Below are 17,973 nucleotides of genomic sequence, written 5' to 3'. Positions count from 1 at the left end.
GACGGAATGAAGAGGCATAGTTGTACGCAGAACCTCCTATTTGACAGGTAGGATGAAAACCATTCTAAGGCAGAGATCCCCAACCACTGCCTCAGTCTGTCCAACATGATGTTGTGATCAGTGGTGTCAGTGCTTAGGTCCAGGAGTATCCCAGTCATCGGTGACTTTAAGCAGGGCAGTCTCAGTGTTGTGGTACTTGTGCAAACCAGTATGTATTTGTAGGTTGACAATAATTCCTTCATATTGAGGTAATGGACTTGGAGAATGGATTTTTTCCATCTACGCTCTGCTTTCCTGCATTCCTGCATTGGGATGATTTAGCTGAAGTATTGCTTCATTACAGTTGTCCTGCTGTGACAAGCCATTTCCAATGTACGGAGCTTACAGAGCACTACACTGAGTCTCTGTCTAAATACTCTTGAACTTTAGATGATCATACTCTTGCAGCTTGTTGTACTTCATTGCCAACCGCTGATGCACATTATGTTAATCGAGATATTTTAATAATCAGTGACATTGATTACGTAGATGAGTTGCCCCAGCTCTACTACCTACAAGGATTGAAACAGATCTGAAACAGAGACCGAAACTGCAAAACGAACATCCACGGTCTCCAGAAAGATGGAAACCTCAGCCACTGACTAGTGAAAACCCAGCTACTGAACAGTGAAAACCCAGCCACTGACCAGTGAAAACCCAGCCATTGACCAGTGAAAACCCAGCTACTGAACAGTATGCTGCATCACCATGCTCTGGTTGTCAGCACTGTTCTCTCAGCAGCTTTTGTTTTTTGGTTTTGTGCTGTCATCAGCATGGCTGTCATTCGTCTCTGGAGCTCTGCTGAAAGCTGCATGCCGATGTGGTTTCATGCAGCCAACCCTGGCGGGGTTTGACAGACAGCTGGGAGAGATTGTTCCTCTGTGGATGAAATACAAACAGTGTCAGCCTTGTTTGCATTGCAATTTCACCACAATTCAAATCAGCTAACCTGTTTAATTGGGGTAGAAATGAATCAGTGTCATTGACTGATTAATGGTTGGAGGAGGGTAGACAGACACTGAATATTGTCCTGACACTGACATCAAAGTTTTAGGTATAAAGATACTGCCTTCAGCCAAATGGGCAAATCTTATATACCTCATTTTCTTACAAAATGGTCCGTATGAGCTTTTTCTGATCTGCTGTCCCTATGGGAAGGATGACATTGTTTGTCAATGACTTGCAATGACTTGTATGAAAGCACCTGAAACTGTTCACCTGCTCCACCTCAGCACCACTGATGTAGACAGGAGTGTGTGTCTTTAGCTCCTTTTTCCTGAAATCAATGATCAGCTCCTTAGTTTTGCTGACATTGACCAGTAGGTTGTTCTCTGAGCAAGATTATCAATTTCCTCCTGATATGAAGTCTCATTGTTGTTTGAAATCCGGCCGATGAGGGTGGTGTCGTCTGCAAACTTCTGTTTCTTCTTTCTGTGTCGGGCGTTGTCGTCGTGGGTGTACAGCATGAACGGGAGGGGGCTGAGCACACAGCCCTGGGGGCTTCGGTGTTGAGGGCTACAGTGGAGGAGGTGGAGCCAATCCGAACTGTGCCAAGTTTGCCATCAATTTATATTTCATTTATTTCTTTATTTGACATCCAGAGTTAGCTCAACGGGCTAATTTTCATCTGTTGTCCCTATATATACAGTATATATATATATATCAATCTGTTAGGTTTAGGCTGGGGACTGGAGGGTCGCTGGTTCGAATCCAGCTCGGACCAGAGTTGCAGAGTGTGGACTGGTAGCTGGAGATGTGCCAGCTCACCTCCTGGGCACTGTCAAAGGAGACCTTGAGCCCTGTACCCCTAACCCCTAACTGTGCTTCCGGAAGCATTTCTATGAGACACTCTGGGGCATCCCTTACATTTGTAATGAAGGTGTTGACAGCTGAAGCCCTTACCATAACCATCAGAACTGTTAGTACCTAAGTCACTGACTTTATGCATGTCGACCGGCTAACCCTACAGCCTCACGGCCAATGTGCTAACAGGTAGGGTTAGCCTCCCTTGTGTTGCTGCAACGTAGTAAACAGGGGCATAGCAAATGGACGATTTAGCCTAAAATCCTTACACTTTGTCACACTGTCTGAAAGCGTCATTTATGACGCATTGAGATGAGAATGCGATGTGAATTTCCCCTTGCGGGATTAATAAAGTATTGATAAAAAAACAAAAAAGAACGCAAGACTCAAGCAAGATGTGAGGAGGCGGACTCTGTGTTTCCATTGGTGGTGGTTGATGCTTAAACGCAGTGACAGTGGAAACTGTCTCCCAAATATCGAACTCCATGTGAAGATGAAAACTATCTCTATCTTACTGCTGTTTACATTCTCCCGGAGGCAAATTCAAAAAATGCACTGCAGAACTATTTCCTGGGTGAATATGTGTATGTATATCTGCATAAAAATAACAACTGTATAGGCCTATATAGTTTTACTTTACTTATTTTTATGTTACCCTATTCTATATATATAAATTGATTGATCTGTTATGTTCTATGTGTGTAGCATGAAGGCACCACAAACTTTCATTTTGTTGTAAAACCTTGTGTTGTAATGATAAATAAATTACCGTAAATTACATAAATGCTGCCCTAAAAGGTTGTTCATAACTAATGTTCATAGAGAAGCCTTCACTCAGAAGTAATGGCTTCTGAGGTTCCTGTCTATTACAGTAGAAAGACATCGAGGTAACTACCTTCTGTTTCGAACAGAGCCTCTGTCTCTACCAAAGTTTTGGTTCCCAACATTTACTGAAAACTCCCCACATTACATGCGCCCAACTAGCAAAATGTCCAGTAAACCTAGTCTCATTCATACTCACAAGTCATAACTTTTTAATCCACTGGATTCCCCTTTAGCTAGGGTGCGAATTATACAGTGACAACTTTTTTTCCAGGTTAAAAAAAGAAAACCCAGTAAAGCGTGGGAGCGGGCTTCAGTAAACTAAAAGGGGCTAAATCTACTAAATCTACCTCTTTAATCTTGAGAGTTATTACCCCATTCCCTTGGCTCTGAATTTTTCAAAAAAGAGAATAAAGCCTACAACAAGAACACAGTTAAGTTACTTAGGAATTCACTCTGCCTGCAATGTATTTGAGCTGGACTTATGCTGTCCTGAGTGCTACTTGTTATCGTCCTATATAAATATAAAAGTTATTATTATTATTATTATTGTTGTTGTTGTTGTTTTGTTGTTGTTGTTGTTGTTGTTGTTGTTATTGTTATATATTACAGTATTTGAATTAGAACATGGCTTTATGCAGCTTCACTGAAAAGAATCTGGAGCACAGCAGCAGCGTAAGTAATGGTGTCAAATGTGATATTGTTTGGAAGCTACCCCGCAGGGCTGTAGTGCTTGGGCAAATATAGAAATGTAAAACTTGGTTAGAGTGTTGAGAAGGGAGAACTAGAGACAGCACAGAGAAGACATCGGAAGAGGCAAAACAAAGAAGGGAATAACTGATAGAGAGAAAGAAGATGAACCATCGCAGTATCTCTCTAGTGTTCTACTTAACAACAGTATTTCACATTAACATTGTTTAAAATGTCATCAGCGTTAATTTGTAGAGCAGGAAGAATCGTGCAAGTGATCAGCATTTTTACACTAATCAAGAGGGAAAAAAAATAAAAGACTATACTATCAAATACATCCTTATGCTAAACATATTTATTAATATACAAACAAGGCTGGATTATCAACTGCGCAAAGTGAGCAACTGCTCCAGGGCTCAGACCTGCAGGTTGTCTGTGGGGCAATGACTGTAACTTGATTAATTACAAATTTGTTAAAAAATAAATAAATAAACAAATGAATGAAAGGGTCGGAGGTTCAATCCCTGGTTCCACCAGTCTGCAAGTCGAAGTGGCCTTGGGCAAGATACGGGAGCGCATTGCAAAGAAAAGATGAAAAGATGTCATAATCACAAGACCAGAATCTTAAGGAAGCCAGTTCCTACTCTAATTGAAAAGTGCTATGAGATAACTGTTGTTACTGCTGTTAGTGATTTCGCCCTTTGCTGCGTGTCGCCCCCTATCTCTCTCCATCAATTCCTGCTCTATCCACTGCCCTGTCAAATAAATGCTTAAAAATGCCCTAAAATATCTTTATAAACAAACTTGGCCCCTGTATATAACCATACTTCAGTCTTTAGTAAATCATGCCTTGTACAGTTTATAACAAATAAATGACCTTGACTCATGCACCACTGAAGAAGAAAATGGAACAGGATTAGAAGAGCTAACTATCGTAAACTCTTTAATTGTATTAACACCAGCAGCTCTGCTTTTACCCACTTCACCGTGAGTGTTTAATTTTGCAAAATTAGCCTATTATTTATAAAGCCAGGGAATCACTTATCAGCCCCCATCAAAGTATTATTCAAATTTATTGAGGGGGAAAACACTCCAAATGGATCAGGAGGCATAATAGCATGGCATCTTCTTCCCAGATTTATGTCCATGGAAACTGGTTTAACAAGTGTGTGCAGAGCTGTGTGCTCTGAAGTCACAGGAAATGACAGCACAGTTTGTTGATGCTGGAGCTGAGGGATGTAGGAGGCATTGATACATGCCTCTCTTCTCTAGCAGCATGGATAATCCCATAGAGATGGCGAAACAGGTAGGAGAGATACATATCAACCCACCCAAAAACATGTGAACCGGTCGAGTAGAGAGCTGTGCCTGGAAATGCTAAAATGAGAAGAAAGAACAAAGCAAATATTGAGAATGAAGAGAGAAGGATCGGTGTCAGCCCATTACTGTGCTTATACATTATTAAAGATACACTCAGTAGGACACGTGTGCACACACACAGACAAAATGGAGAGCTCTCATTCTCAGGGAGGGACAGTAATGAAGAAACACGTAAATGTAGGAGTACTGTATGTGGGGGAGAGACAGAGCATGAGTCATTACGGCTCACTCTCACTCTCTGAAATGTGCTTTGCTAAATGATTGTACTAGTTTATGAAGAAGACAACACTGCAGGGGCTGAAACACTGCCATAACTGTTACCGACTAACTGTTTAATCACCTTTTCATTTGGGAATTGCAATCTTCCAACTTTTTAGGATAACATATATATTTTGCTAATATAATACTAGCACATATCATACTATTAATGATTATGCTAAACAGTGTTTAGTATATTATTTAGTATATTTAAACTTAAGCACGTTATCAAAGCATAATGTTGTATTTTACTTGAACTTTTTGCTCTTTATTTTAGCATATTTCCATTATTTAGACAGGAGAGGGCTGTATGACATGCAACAAAGGTACTCAGCCAGAATCGCATCTGTGGGAATCCGATTGAGATTACATTTCAAACCACCTCCAAATGTGGCTTGGATCTTTTTTGCAAAAATTTTTGTTTTTTGGGGGGGTTTTGCTGTCGAGACTTTCTAAAAGTAGCCTAATCTGGGTGTGCCAAAAAACACGTTTGGGTTGGCTGTCTGAGCAGGTCCTGACCTAAAACATATCTCTGGCATTTCTGAACTAGGCTTCTGCCAATAGTGGTATACAGTGGCAGTTGCCCAGGGTGGAAATGCATGGCCCCCATTTTTTCACACAGCTTCTGAATAAGAGTTTGCCAAAGAAAACCAAACATCCAGGACCATCACCACCACCAGCAGTGAAAACAAATAGGATGGATGATGTCACGATTTATGTGTAATTAGGGGAACAGGAGTACATGGGATGGACCCAAATGTAGACAGAAGCAGAAGGTGCAGTGCTTTCATGTTCAATAGGTGGAGGTCGCTTATAAGATTGTGAGGCCATGAGGCAGTAACACAGGCAAACAGAAAGAGCGGGCAAGAATCCAAAGTCCAACGATCAGGCAAAAGGATCAAAACCAGACTGGTGTCGTGTTTACAGATGAACGGAATACAGATATCAGAAAGGAGGCTAGAAAGAAAAGGTGTGGAAACTTAAAGATCTGGCACAGAAAAAAGGAAGTGGTGAGTGTGTCATTTTTGCCTTGGGGCCCATAGTGTGTTAATTCAACCCTGGTCCTAGTATGATTGAATTGCATGAATGGGTTTCAGTGGACAGTTGTAGCCTCCCATAATGGTCTTAATGATGCTTTTCTACGCTGGCAAAAGTACAACTGGTAACCTAACCCTAATTACTGGGCGGAGGATGTAAAGGCAGAGGGCGGGGGGCTTGTTGTCGGAGGCGGGTCGGGGGGAGGGCGGGAGGAGGAAAGATAAATGAAAGGGGCTGTGTTAAGGGATTGCAAATTCAAAGTGGTTTGTGAAACGGAGAGACTGAACATCCCTCTTCCTCCTCCCCCTCCTCCTCCTCTCACACGCTGCTGCTGCAGTCAGTCTCACGCGCAGACCTGCCAGCTGAACACTGCTCCCGTCGTTTTTCTCTTTTTTCCTCCCGAGAGGCTGACCGCATTCCAGCGACCTTTTCATCTTGAGATCGACCTTGCTTCCACCGCTCTCCCTTTAGACTCCATTGGATTACTGGAACATTTGTCGTGTGTTGTGGTGTTCTATACTCCAGGTTATGTGCGTTGTATGACGGATAGATGAGGAAGGGCAAATAAATGACGAGAGGATCTGGGCACAGTAATGCTCTCCGTGTGTTTCCTCATGAGCTCAGTGTTGATTTTGGTTAATATTTTACAAGGAGGAAAAGGGGGGCGGTGTTATTACGATCTTATCTCTGCTAAACAGGCTCAGGCTGAATCTAACAGAGCCTCCGCGAGGTTATATTCAGCACCTTGGACAGCGGAAAGCGCTTGAAGCTGATTTAAACACGATAATCGACTTAATATTCAAGTTCAGTTAGCAACTTCAGCCTGCAGGAATGAATTGTCTTTGTTCATTACTTAACTTCCTTTTCTGATTGGATTAAATGAGTTGCATGCGAATTGCTTTACCCGCACAAGTTCTAATCGCAGTGACGTTAAGGGTTTATGAAGTTCTTTTCATTTCATTTTCGTTGGTGGAGAGCAGGAGTTCACATCAACTTAAAGAGTGTTTTATATTAATTCAATTTGTTTGTCAGCTGTTAGACAACAAAAGCAGTCAAATTAAAAGTGCCATGTAAATTAGGATCTGTGAGGAAAATCAACTTGTACCGTTCATGGGAATTCAAATCTCCTGACCCCCGCACAGCTCGCCCTGCAGACTCAAAGCACTAGAAAAATAAACTGACTTCATCGAACCCCGCTGAGCCTCCTGCATCCACCTGCTATGGCTCGACTCTGCCAAGGCCTCCTCCGCAGATCCGTCCTCCGCTACTCTCTGACCCTTACTTTCACTGTCCTCCTCTCCTGCCCGGCTCTAGGCAAGAAGAAGCTCTACATCGGAGCCCTCTTCCCCATGAGTGGAGGCTGGCCCGGAGGACAAGCCTGCCTCCCCGCCGCTCAGATGGCTCTGGACCTGGTGAATAAAAGGACCGACATACTGCCGGACTACGAGCTGGAGCTCATACACCACGACAGTATGGTGAGTAACTAACAAACTATGGGCTCCGGCACAGTCTGTTTCATTCTCACAAATTGTTTTTAGTGTTTTCTAACCCACTTAATGCACTTCTGTATGAAGCATAGATTGTATTAAAAAATAGTTATTCTGGTTTTGATTGTATACAATTAAATATTTAAAAACGAGAAAAGAGACCCTTTATAAAGGACTTGTAGGTTGCAACTTGTACCTTTATTAATTGTTAATAAATCATTGCTTTGTAGATCAGATGAAAGCCATTACTAAAAACAACCTCTGGGTTGCCAGGTTGTGAGAAGATCATTTAGCCATCCATTTCTAGTGAAGGGCTGGAGCCTGCAGACGATCTGGACCTAAATTCATTGATTAGCCACATTCTGACGATTAAAACCCTTCATTCATGAGTTAAACTCATTTATAGCTAAACACTTGAAGGCTAATTCGAAAGTGTGAGACACACAAGCATTTACTAATGGATTACTGACATTTATAATTATTACTAAACACCAGACAATTGGATTTTTCACAGCCTGGCAACAAAGCATTTGTTCTTATTAATGATCTATAACTGTTCTATAAGAAATCAGTTATTTCTGATTCATTAACCATGAGACATTCGTTTCAACAAATGGTAAAGAAAAAGTAAACCTCAAGACATTTGGGAAATGATATTATTTTTAGTAGCCATTTCTGAGATTCTGAAAAAGGGTAAATTGCAGAGGTACTGATCATGTCCATATCTTTGGAGTCCACATAGAAGACTGTTTCACTGTGGCTGTTATTATTTATATATCCACACTGTGATTGCTTTTCCCACATCATGTTAGGCCATCATTAGGATAATTGGCAGTCCTGTGTGTATAAAATGGGTCTAGCTACTATATAGTGCTGTGAAAACTAGATGTGTTTGCATAAGAACAGCAGCTATCCAGTCTGCACACATTCAAACAGCACCATGGTCTCTGTTAATGACTTCCTGTCTGCTCACCTTTTAACACCATAGAACGGGGTTTGCTCCCTGCATCTCGTGTGGTGTTTGTTTTAGGCTACCAGAAGCCCAAGTTAATGTTAGAGAATCAGGGTGGTTTTGTTTAAATGTTGATAAAGTCAAAGTGACATGTGGTGCTTCAAGCCATCATCATTTTCGACATTTAACCAAGACCAAGATCTTTCCAAACACTAAAAAAGATGACCTGGCAAGGAACAAGGGATTAAACTGGTATATATGGTTGAGAGATGAGGGAATGAGTTGCAGGTGTGGCAGTCAGGTTTTTGCGAAAGGACGTTAAGTCCGAGGGCATCTGTTGGAAAGCTAGAGGGGGAGTTAGGGACTATTTAGTAATTCATTCAGTGAGACTGACATTGTGTTCATGTTTTATTTTTTGGGTTGGCCTCTATTATTAGTGAGTGTTCATGGACTAATCATTTATGGAACCTGAGGTAGCGGTACAGCTAAGCTGCTTTCATCTACTCTTGTCACCATTTTGGTGGTCTTTTTCCGTCGATGTGGCTAGCTAGCTATGTAGGGAAATTACGTCAGCATTCTAAAATTTTCTGACTTGTCGTTGTTAATGCAGCCAGGGTAACAGCCATCAATGAGCACAACACCAGACCTATATGAATCATTGAACAAATCAGATATGTGGTCACTTTTGATAACATGAGCTTTCAAAGCACATGATACATCAGTCATGTCTGGTCATGTGTTGTTTTGGGTTTGTGTTACTTTTACGTTTCTGTTCACTTCACTTCCCGCTTGTGTGATTGTTTGTGCCTCCCTGATAGTTTCCATCTATGTCTCGTTATCTCCACCCCTCTTGTGTATATAAGTGTGTGGCCCCGCATTGTCAGTTGTCATTGTCTTTTTATTCGGTGTCAAGCGTCTCTTGTTTAGCATTCCTTAATTACTGTGGATTGTGTATCTTGGTTCTTGCCTGTATTTGGATTATTGCTTTTGTTCGGACTGTGGACATCCCTATTTTTGTGACAGAACGATCTGACAACATTATGGACCGAGCAGACATTATTTTAGGGGAGGATCTAAGAGAGTGGTCCTCCACTTTCGTGAGATTAATTGCTGCCATTCAGAATTCTACAGACCTAAAACAGACTATTTGTGTATTGTCTTATGGAGAAGACCATTATCCATCCTCTCAAGACCCCGGCTTCTGAACTTACCACCAATGGCTGAGCAGTTGGCAGATACTGTATTTCCAAACTCAGAATGGGTTTCTAAACAAAAACTTACAGTTTTGCCTGGAGGCAACACAGCTGTGACAACTGTGAGGCCAGAATCCCGGCTGCAGAGACTCAGTTAATCAGCCCCCCTGAAACATTGCTGGCCAGCTCCACAGAGATTCAGCTCTCTAGCACTCCTTAGACTTTTCTGTCCATCTCTCCTGAAACTCAGCTCATCAGCCCTCCAGAGACTTTGTTGTCCAGTTCCCCAGAGATTCAGCTGGCTAGCTCCCCAGAGGCTATGATGTTCAAAATCACAGAGGTACCAACCGTTCTGCCTGGTTTCCCACTGGTGGCCTGGCTGTGGGTACTGTCTTTTAGTATCCCTTTGGCTGTGTGCAGACACCTTAACTCTTGATATCACTAATGATCTGCAAAGCAGTTTTTTGTTTGTTAGTTTTTGTAACCCTGACCTCAGGGGTTGGCAATCTGGCAAATACCCGGTGGACCGACAAACCTTTGGGGCCGTGTAACGTAAATGATTAGAAGTGAAGGGATTTTTTCCCCCTGCAAAGTAACCTCAAGTTTGGGGGCCTAAACATGCTCCAAAACTCAGCAAACTTTGCACATAATTCAGGCGCAGCGAAAAATTTCGTATTTTATGGGTTTTGCGCATGAGCGTGGCAAAATGGCTCACTAGCGCCCCTTACAGAGCAGCCCCCGGACAAAGTTTCACCTACGTGTACGAAATTTTTGTGGTACTTGTATCATGTCCAGACACACAACAAAAGTCTCTTGGAGCGATGCCCGACACCCAACAGGAAGTCGGCCATTTTGGACAAAATTTTTGACGATTTACACACTTTGTACTTTAACGAACTCCTCCTAGGGAATTTGTCGACTTCAAATTTTGTGCAGTCTAAACCCATTGATGATTAAAAGTTGTACAAATGGTGAATTTTTGTCTACGATTGTGCCAGTGGCGTGGCGTCCAAAATCGATGGTTCGCCACAAAACAGGAAGTTGTTATAACGTCTACATGCTCATATCTATGCGAAATTTGACATGTATGATAATAGTCCCACCCTGAACACATCCATATGCCAACATTCACTCAAAGTCATAGCGCCACCTGCTGGAAACAGGAAATACTTTAACAAACTCCTCCTAGAGAATTAGTCTGACCAACTTCAGATTTTTGCTGTCTAGTCTAATCCCACTGACTACTAAAAGTTGTGCAAACGGTGAGTTTTTGTGGAACAGCGTGCCTGTGGCGTGGCATCCACAATCTATGATTCGCCATGAAAGAGGGAGTTGTAACTTCAGTGTACATACTCATATCTGCACCAAACTTTACGTGCTTGGTAACAGTCACTCCTCATCTACATGCCAATATTCAGTTATAGTCACATCGCTAAGTGCTATGTAGCGCCACAAAGGGGACACAGGAAATGATGATTAACACCCTTGTGCAGCGTCCGAAGCGGCAAATGAAGTGGCAAATTCACAGCCGCACTGGCAGAGCTCCAGAATCTGCAACGCGGCCGCCTCACACCTTGACGTGCTACACGTGCGAGGGCCTGCCCAACGCTGCTTGCAGCTTTAATTTATTTGTATAACTGTTGAGCCAATGGTCGGCCCATAAAGTACGGACAGCGCACCATTGGGTAATTTTCTATACTGACATTGGCCCGCTGCTCTCTGTTTCTTGTGTTGCAGGCCAACCCCCCCCCCCCCCCCCCCCCAAAACTTCCAACCGTAAATAACTGATATGTTTGCTACAGGGGCTGCAGTAGCTTTAACATCAGCTGCAGTACCCAACGTAGTCCAGGCACAGGCACTCGAAGAAGTAAAGGACAGCCATGGCTGATGCAAGGCAGAGGAGGAGGCGTGTGTTAGCGAGTGACAAAGTGACAGGGCCGAGGGAGAGAGAGAGCAGGAGGAGAGTAGTGGTGAAGCGGTAAGCATGGAGTTCCTTAACAGGGACCTGTAGCGAGGGAGCAGGGAGGTAGGGTCATAGGTGTCATTTACACTGGGAATGCTGGGGACATGTACCCATCACTTTTTGAAAACATTTGTTGAAAATGTTCTGAAAAATACCTTCAACAAGAAATGTTAATCGAAAACGCTTTAAGAAAGGTTTAAATGCACAATAAGAAACCTGCAATGCATTTTAAATATAGTTTTGTCTAAAAAAAGCAACACAAAAAGATACTGATTTTGTGCTTCCCTTTATAAGAGACATGATAAATTGATGCAGAAAATGTCTCCAGAATGCAAGTGTTTCATCACCCCCTTAATCTGAACCCTTAAATGTCCCCATCCCCTTTGCTGTAGTGACAACAATGATGATTACTTCAATTAAGGTCAATGATAATAACATAATCATAACGCTATTATAAAGTAGTATAGTAGTATTATAAAGACTGTTAAACAGCGCTGCATGAGCTATTAGACTATAAGTTTTATTATTGTTTTTGTAGCTAGCATATTTTCCTAATGCAGGCTAACTGTTCTAATGGCTGAGGTGAGGTTATTTTGTCAGCATTGCGTTGGCTAATCCCACGCTGCTGTGAAAATGACTTATAGGGTACTTGTACTTGAGTATGAGTTGTGTACTCTATGGCCACCTCTGATCACCATGGAGTCAGTAAATGAGTGCGAATGAGTACACTGACTCACTTGCACAGGTACTCTTATCCACGGCACATACCACTCAGCTGGTTTGGGGGACTATTACAATAGGTACACGTTATATATGGAAGGATGGTGTATTGGTGAGACGTGTCCGACCAATTTTGGTGGACCGTCTGGGCCAAAAATGCCAGGGCAGATTTTTTGTCCCAGTCCAGCCCTGCCTGTCCTGCCCAGCAGCCTGGTATGCAGTATGAGGAGCTGAATAACATGTTGTGCCAGGCAGATTTTGCTTTAACAAGGGAGTTTATGCTCCTTTGTCTTCTTTATTATTTATTTAATTATGTATTTATTTGTCACCCAGCCAGACAGGGGGGAGAAATTTGGACGAGGGGCAAAAACATCACAACAGGAGACAACCAGCCGAACAACAGCAATAAACAGCAGACATAAGAAAACAACTGAAGGAGAATGAAGAAGAGAAACAGTCAAGCTAATTAAATAAACATCACAGCACAGCCATGAGAGGCAAATAATAAGAATTAATTTAAATAAATAACTTAATGATATGAATTATAAGAATAATGCAACTACAAGCTGACAGCCATGGACAACCTAAAATTGTGTGGGTGCAGGTGTATGTGTGCGTGTCTGTGGGTGTAGATGTGTGTGTATGTGCATAAGCCTGTCTGGTGTTAGATCCCAAGTAACCGCTGTCCAGGAGATACTGGTCCAGCTCTCTGTCTTAAAGGGTCCAATCCTCCAAGCCTATGGGTATTGTCGCCCGCTCTGGCCCCAAGTATGCACTTAATTATGCCCTGTGGCATCTCGGTTGCGGTACAGCTGGCCATCAATGTAAAGTTTATCCACCGCGATGACAGCCTGTCATGGCTGTCCGTTTGCCGTCCTCCCTGGCGGTGGTCTGATTCAATATTCCTCAAGGTGTCGACTGGTAGCTTCAGCTGCTTCTGGATGAAGCTTTTTACGCTCTCTTCTGGGACTTTGTCCACGTGCTTCACGATACCCAAGATCACCAGGTTGTCCCTCATGCTGCGTGCCTAGAGATTGATGATTGTTTCTTTAATGTTTTTATTTTCGACCGAGGACCTCGTTCTCTGCTGCGAACTTAACCACCTGTGCTGGCTGAACTCCAGGGATTCCGCAGAGCCTGAAACTCTTTATGGAGAACTTCTACCAGAGATAACTGGGAATCAAAGGTGGACAGTTTCTTGTCACTTGAGCCCAGAATGTCCACAAAATCCCCAAGCAGCGTTAATCTCAAGAAGTGACTGAGCACACAGCTTTGGTGGGCTGAGGTGTTCAGCACTAGTAGAGGAGGTGTGACTGCCAATCTGAACTGGCTGTGGACTGTTTGTGAGGAAGTACAATATCCAGCTGCAGATTGTGATACTCAAGCCCAGAGTGCCAAGTTTGCCAGTTTCATGGGGGAGATTGTGTTCGCTGCTGAGCTGATATCAACAAACAGAATTGTGATGTAAGTGTTGTTATTTTCAAGGTGTGTACATACCAAGCATCATTGATGTAATCATTGAGTCCACCCCCCTTTCTGGTATAGATGGTGTGATGGATGTAAAGATGAGAGCACAGCAGTCTCTGATTTCTCATTGCTGAGTTAGCCTGAGTATTATTTCATTATTTTATGTTCCTGTGACTGGACATTAGCCACATGCAGGCTGGAAAGTGATATAACCTTTGATCCAAAATGTGGTAGCTTAGCTCTGGTCTGGCTGGCTGGGTGGTCGGAAGATGTTGTGGGCACTGATTGTCTGCGTTTTCAGACACTGATGAATGTGTTTATGTCTTAGAAACAAAGGTAAATAAATCATGAAAAAAAATGCCATGAACTTTACTATTGGCTGGTGCATCTGCATGGACTGCCGTCAGCATGAGATGGATGATTGACGATGATGAAAAAATGTCTTGTTCATTGTGAAACCTGCAGTCACCTTACAAATTCCATATACCTGTGGATGCAGGCTCTTTGTTCTTTATCCAATGTTGTTAAATGATAAACATTACCTAATATATGTAAGGATGTTGGGCACAGTGTGACTGTGCTTCTGTTTGTCTGTGTCCACAGTGTGATCCAGGGGAGGCCACCAAGCTGCTGTATGACCTTCTGTACACAGAGCCTATTAAAATCGTGCTGATGCCAGGCTGCAGCTCCGTGTCCACACTGGTGGCTGAGGCTGCTCGTATGTGGAACCTTATAGTGGTAAGAACCTTCACCTTTCTGTTTGTGGATTTTCACTGCAATACAACACCCTCCAGTAAATCAAAATGTTGCCACTGCCTGGTAGGCCTTTCAAGGAAAGTGTTCTCTGGTAATGGGAAAGTGATGTATTTACATTTCTAGACAGAAAGTAAACAACAGGAGAAAGATTTGGTATGGGGCTGTTGAAATGTAATGTCTTGTACTGTGTAAAAACACCACAGAGAGCACTTAGCACCGATGGTGGACAACATTCAGTACAGTACTTGGTTACAGTTGTGATACAAGCGTGTTTACATTCTCTCACACTCTCTTGTGTATTCTTGAGGTCAAAAGTGTTGTCAGTGTGTTTTCCCCTAGAAATGTGCCATACCATATTGTTTGTGATAATACCAATATTTTAATGTGATAAAAATTTGTCATAACACAATTTTAACAAATATTTGATCTTTTAATGTATGTATTGCAGCAACACACATGGTCGAAAGCAAAAGTAGGCTGGTTCAAAACATCAGAGCTGTAATTAGAATTTGAGTTGTTTAACTGAAGCCAGGGGTTTTCAAAGTATGAGGCGGCCAGGGGGGCTCCAAAAAGTTTTAGGGGAGACTCAGTGAATGGAAGTGAAACAATATTACAGTACTTATTGCATTAGTTATCAAAAGGAGATCACATAGAATAGTCTACATGTGTGAGTGGTACAGTTTTTGGGAGCTGTTTCCCCCCCATCAGAGTCAGAAACTAATAAAGGCCTTTGGACAGTGCTTTTTGCAAAACTATTTGATGTAGTCAGAAGTTATGTCAAACAGCAAAGTTAGGCTATTTTGGCTCAAATATCGAGTGTCTTTGGGATCAGATAATATAATGATAATCCCATAGGCATCTAGAAATTGAGCAAAACTTAACAAGTAAACTAAAGATGTGATGGGGGGGCGCCGTTTCCCAAGCTTGGTCTGAGGGGAGGTCCGTATTCTCAGACTTTGAAAAACCCTGGCTTAAGTAATTAAAGTGAAAAACTGAATCTCAATAGCATAATTTAAAATGACTTTTATTAGTCTGGAAATTAATTCCAATAAACTTTAAACTGAATGTGTCAGGATTAGCCAAGTGAACAAACAGGTTTTGGGCCCAAGCGCCAGACGCTACACAGGCCCAACATGATCAGTTCTCTTTGAATTTGATTTATTTAACCAAAACACAGACAGGTCAGTTTACGGTTGGCAAACTCCAAGAGACTCCAAACAATGAAGTCTTCCGAACAACAAACAGAAAATCCCAACAAGGCAACAAGAAGGACAAAGTCCAAAAACAAGCGGTACAAACAGTATTCCAAAAAGCCAGGCAGAAAAGAAGTGATAATTCACAGGTACTGAGGCAAAGTGCTAACAGAGCTACAGGTAAATGTACTGTGGTTAGTCCGTGGCTTAAACGACCACGGACTAACAGAGGCTGAACAGAAATAAAGGCCTTACATAATGCCATGGAGACACACACATGGACAGGCTGGTTAAATAACTCCAGGTGATACACATTAGGGTAATCAGGCAGACAGGAAGCAAAACTAAACACAGACAACAGAAGCAGCAAACTACAAACAGAAAACAGACAGACAACAAATAACCAGGAACAGGACAAGCACACCGAACCAAAACCAAAACACAGACCAAACAGACCATCTCAATATAAGACAAGAAAACAGACAGAAACAAAGATCAGAAAACAGGAGAGAAAACACAGAGCACAGAGCCGAACAGGTCAAACCATGACAGAATGTCTTATTATGAAACTGAATTCAGTTGCTCTGAAACTGTATTTGATCCTCACTGAAAATACAACTCTCTAAATAGTTTAACGTTCACTTCTCACATTCACTTTCAGTTCACTGAGACACACATCTGTTTGTTGGGGAAGAGCACAGAACTCCAATCAACACCTGTGTTTTACCATTTCTCTGACTCGTGGAAAACCATATGTGGGGGTCTTCCATTTTAGTTTGGAACTGTACTGGATTAAACAAGTGCTCTGCTTATCATGTGGGGTGAAAAACCGAAACTAACACTTCAGATCAGGCATATATCTGTTATAAAGTGTTAACTTAAGCACCCCGATTAAGTGCAGCTCGCAGCCGCTTCAGTGCGACACATCCAGGAACAGAAAGACAGTCAAACAAAGCAAAGGTGTCTCTGAGCAGGGGGGGCAGAGACTGCAGCGACCCCGAGGTACTGCTTAGAGGAAAGACTAAAATAACTGTTGATTGCCAGGAAACACATTCAAATGAATATGTATGCTGTGCTATGCAAGCTAGAGGATTGAACAAAACTCGTTTGCAGACGCAACGTGACAGAGCTGTGTGTGAATTCCAGACATTAGTGTTTGGAGGCCTTTACCTTCAGCTTACTTTCCCTGGTACAGTGCTCCCAGGCCATCTTGTGATGCATAAGTATGGAGGAAATATAGATGGTTGAGTCAGAGTAACTGAGGACTAGGGGGCAGGACAGCTTGTTGACTATGTGGCTAAATTCTTTGTGGTGTTCATCAGTCCATGTGACATGTGTCCCACTAGGCAACTGTCCCTTTCTTGCACCTTTCTGTGTTGGTGTTCTTTTGGGGACTTTGATTTTGAAACCCTAACAACTGTCTAACCTCTCCATGTTTTCCCTTTAACCTTTTGATGGTACAAGTGCATATTGCAACCAATATGGGCAATGATAACCATGTAGCAACATTTTCATGCTGCATACCCGCTTAACGGGATGAAGCTCTGCTAAAAGCTCGTGCTAAAAGGTTCATCAACCTCTCTAATTGTGCTGTGAGGGAGATTTTGCCCTCTCCAGACATCATTCATCACCACTGCCTGCACCCCCCTGTCCCAGAGTGCTTCTAACTGGTATGTTGTCAAACATTTCACCATATTTCATCTCCCTATCAGCGTTTGCTCAACCTGATCTACTGCCACACACAGAGGCTTCTGCTCTATCCAGTGATTTTTCTGGCATTCTTTTGTCAGTAGAATAGAAGTATAATGTGACTGAACACTCCTTACATTTTTGTAGTCTTTTGCCATTGTCATCTTCCTGAAGGCAGCTGTGGCAAGATTTGGACTGTCATGGTGGTTGCTGGGTTACTGTGGGTCCCTTGACAACAACCCTCTCCAGTTTCCCTGACGTTGGTAAGGGGCTCTGCACCCACAAGATACATGTTCAGGCTGGCCACACTTACAGCAGTACTTGCAGCTGTCTCCTTCACCATTGTCCCTGCACGTCCTGCAACCTCTCTTCCGAGTCCCTCTGTCCTGTTGTCCGTCTCCTTTGTTTTTGTTTCTGTGCTCATAGAAGCCACTGCCATCTTTTTCATCTCTGGCATCTCTGTTTTCACTTCGCCCTCGATTACAGGGATATCCGTGGCCTCACCTGAAACACTGCTATGGAC

The 17,973-nt window shown here is 42.6% G+C and overlaps 1 protein-coding gene across 2 annotated transcripts in view; it reads left to right on the top strand.

Moving 5' to 3' along the window:
* Nucleotides 1–17,973, top strand: part of gabbr1b (gamma-aminobutyric acid (GABA) B receptor, 1b) — a 128,217-nt gene that overhangs the window by 41,113 nt on the left and 69,131 nt on the right. For both annotated transcript variants that reach the window (XM_038725333.1, XM_038725335.1), the window contains exons 4-5: nt 7,345–7,505; nt 14,416–14,550. In XM_038725333.1, coding sequence (XP_038581261.1) covers nt 7,345–7,505; nt 14,416–14,550 — 296 coding nt within the window. The remainder of the gene's footprint in view (nt 1–7,344; nt 7,506–14,415; nt 14,551–17,973) is intronic.

This window comes from Micropterus salmoides, unplaced genomic scaffold (genome assembly GCF_014851395.1).
Source record: "Micropterus salmoides isolate LMB-PRFRI ecotype aquatic unplaced genomic scaffold, ASM1485139v1 Ms_hic_scaffold_17, whole genome shotgun sequence".
Taxonomy (NCBI): domain Eukaryota; kingdom Metazoa; phylum Chordata; class Actinopteri; order Centrarchiformes; family Centrarchidae; genus Micropterus; species Micropterus salmoides.
This window is presented reverse-complemented; position numbering and strand designations above follow the sequence as displayed.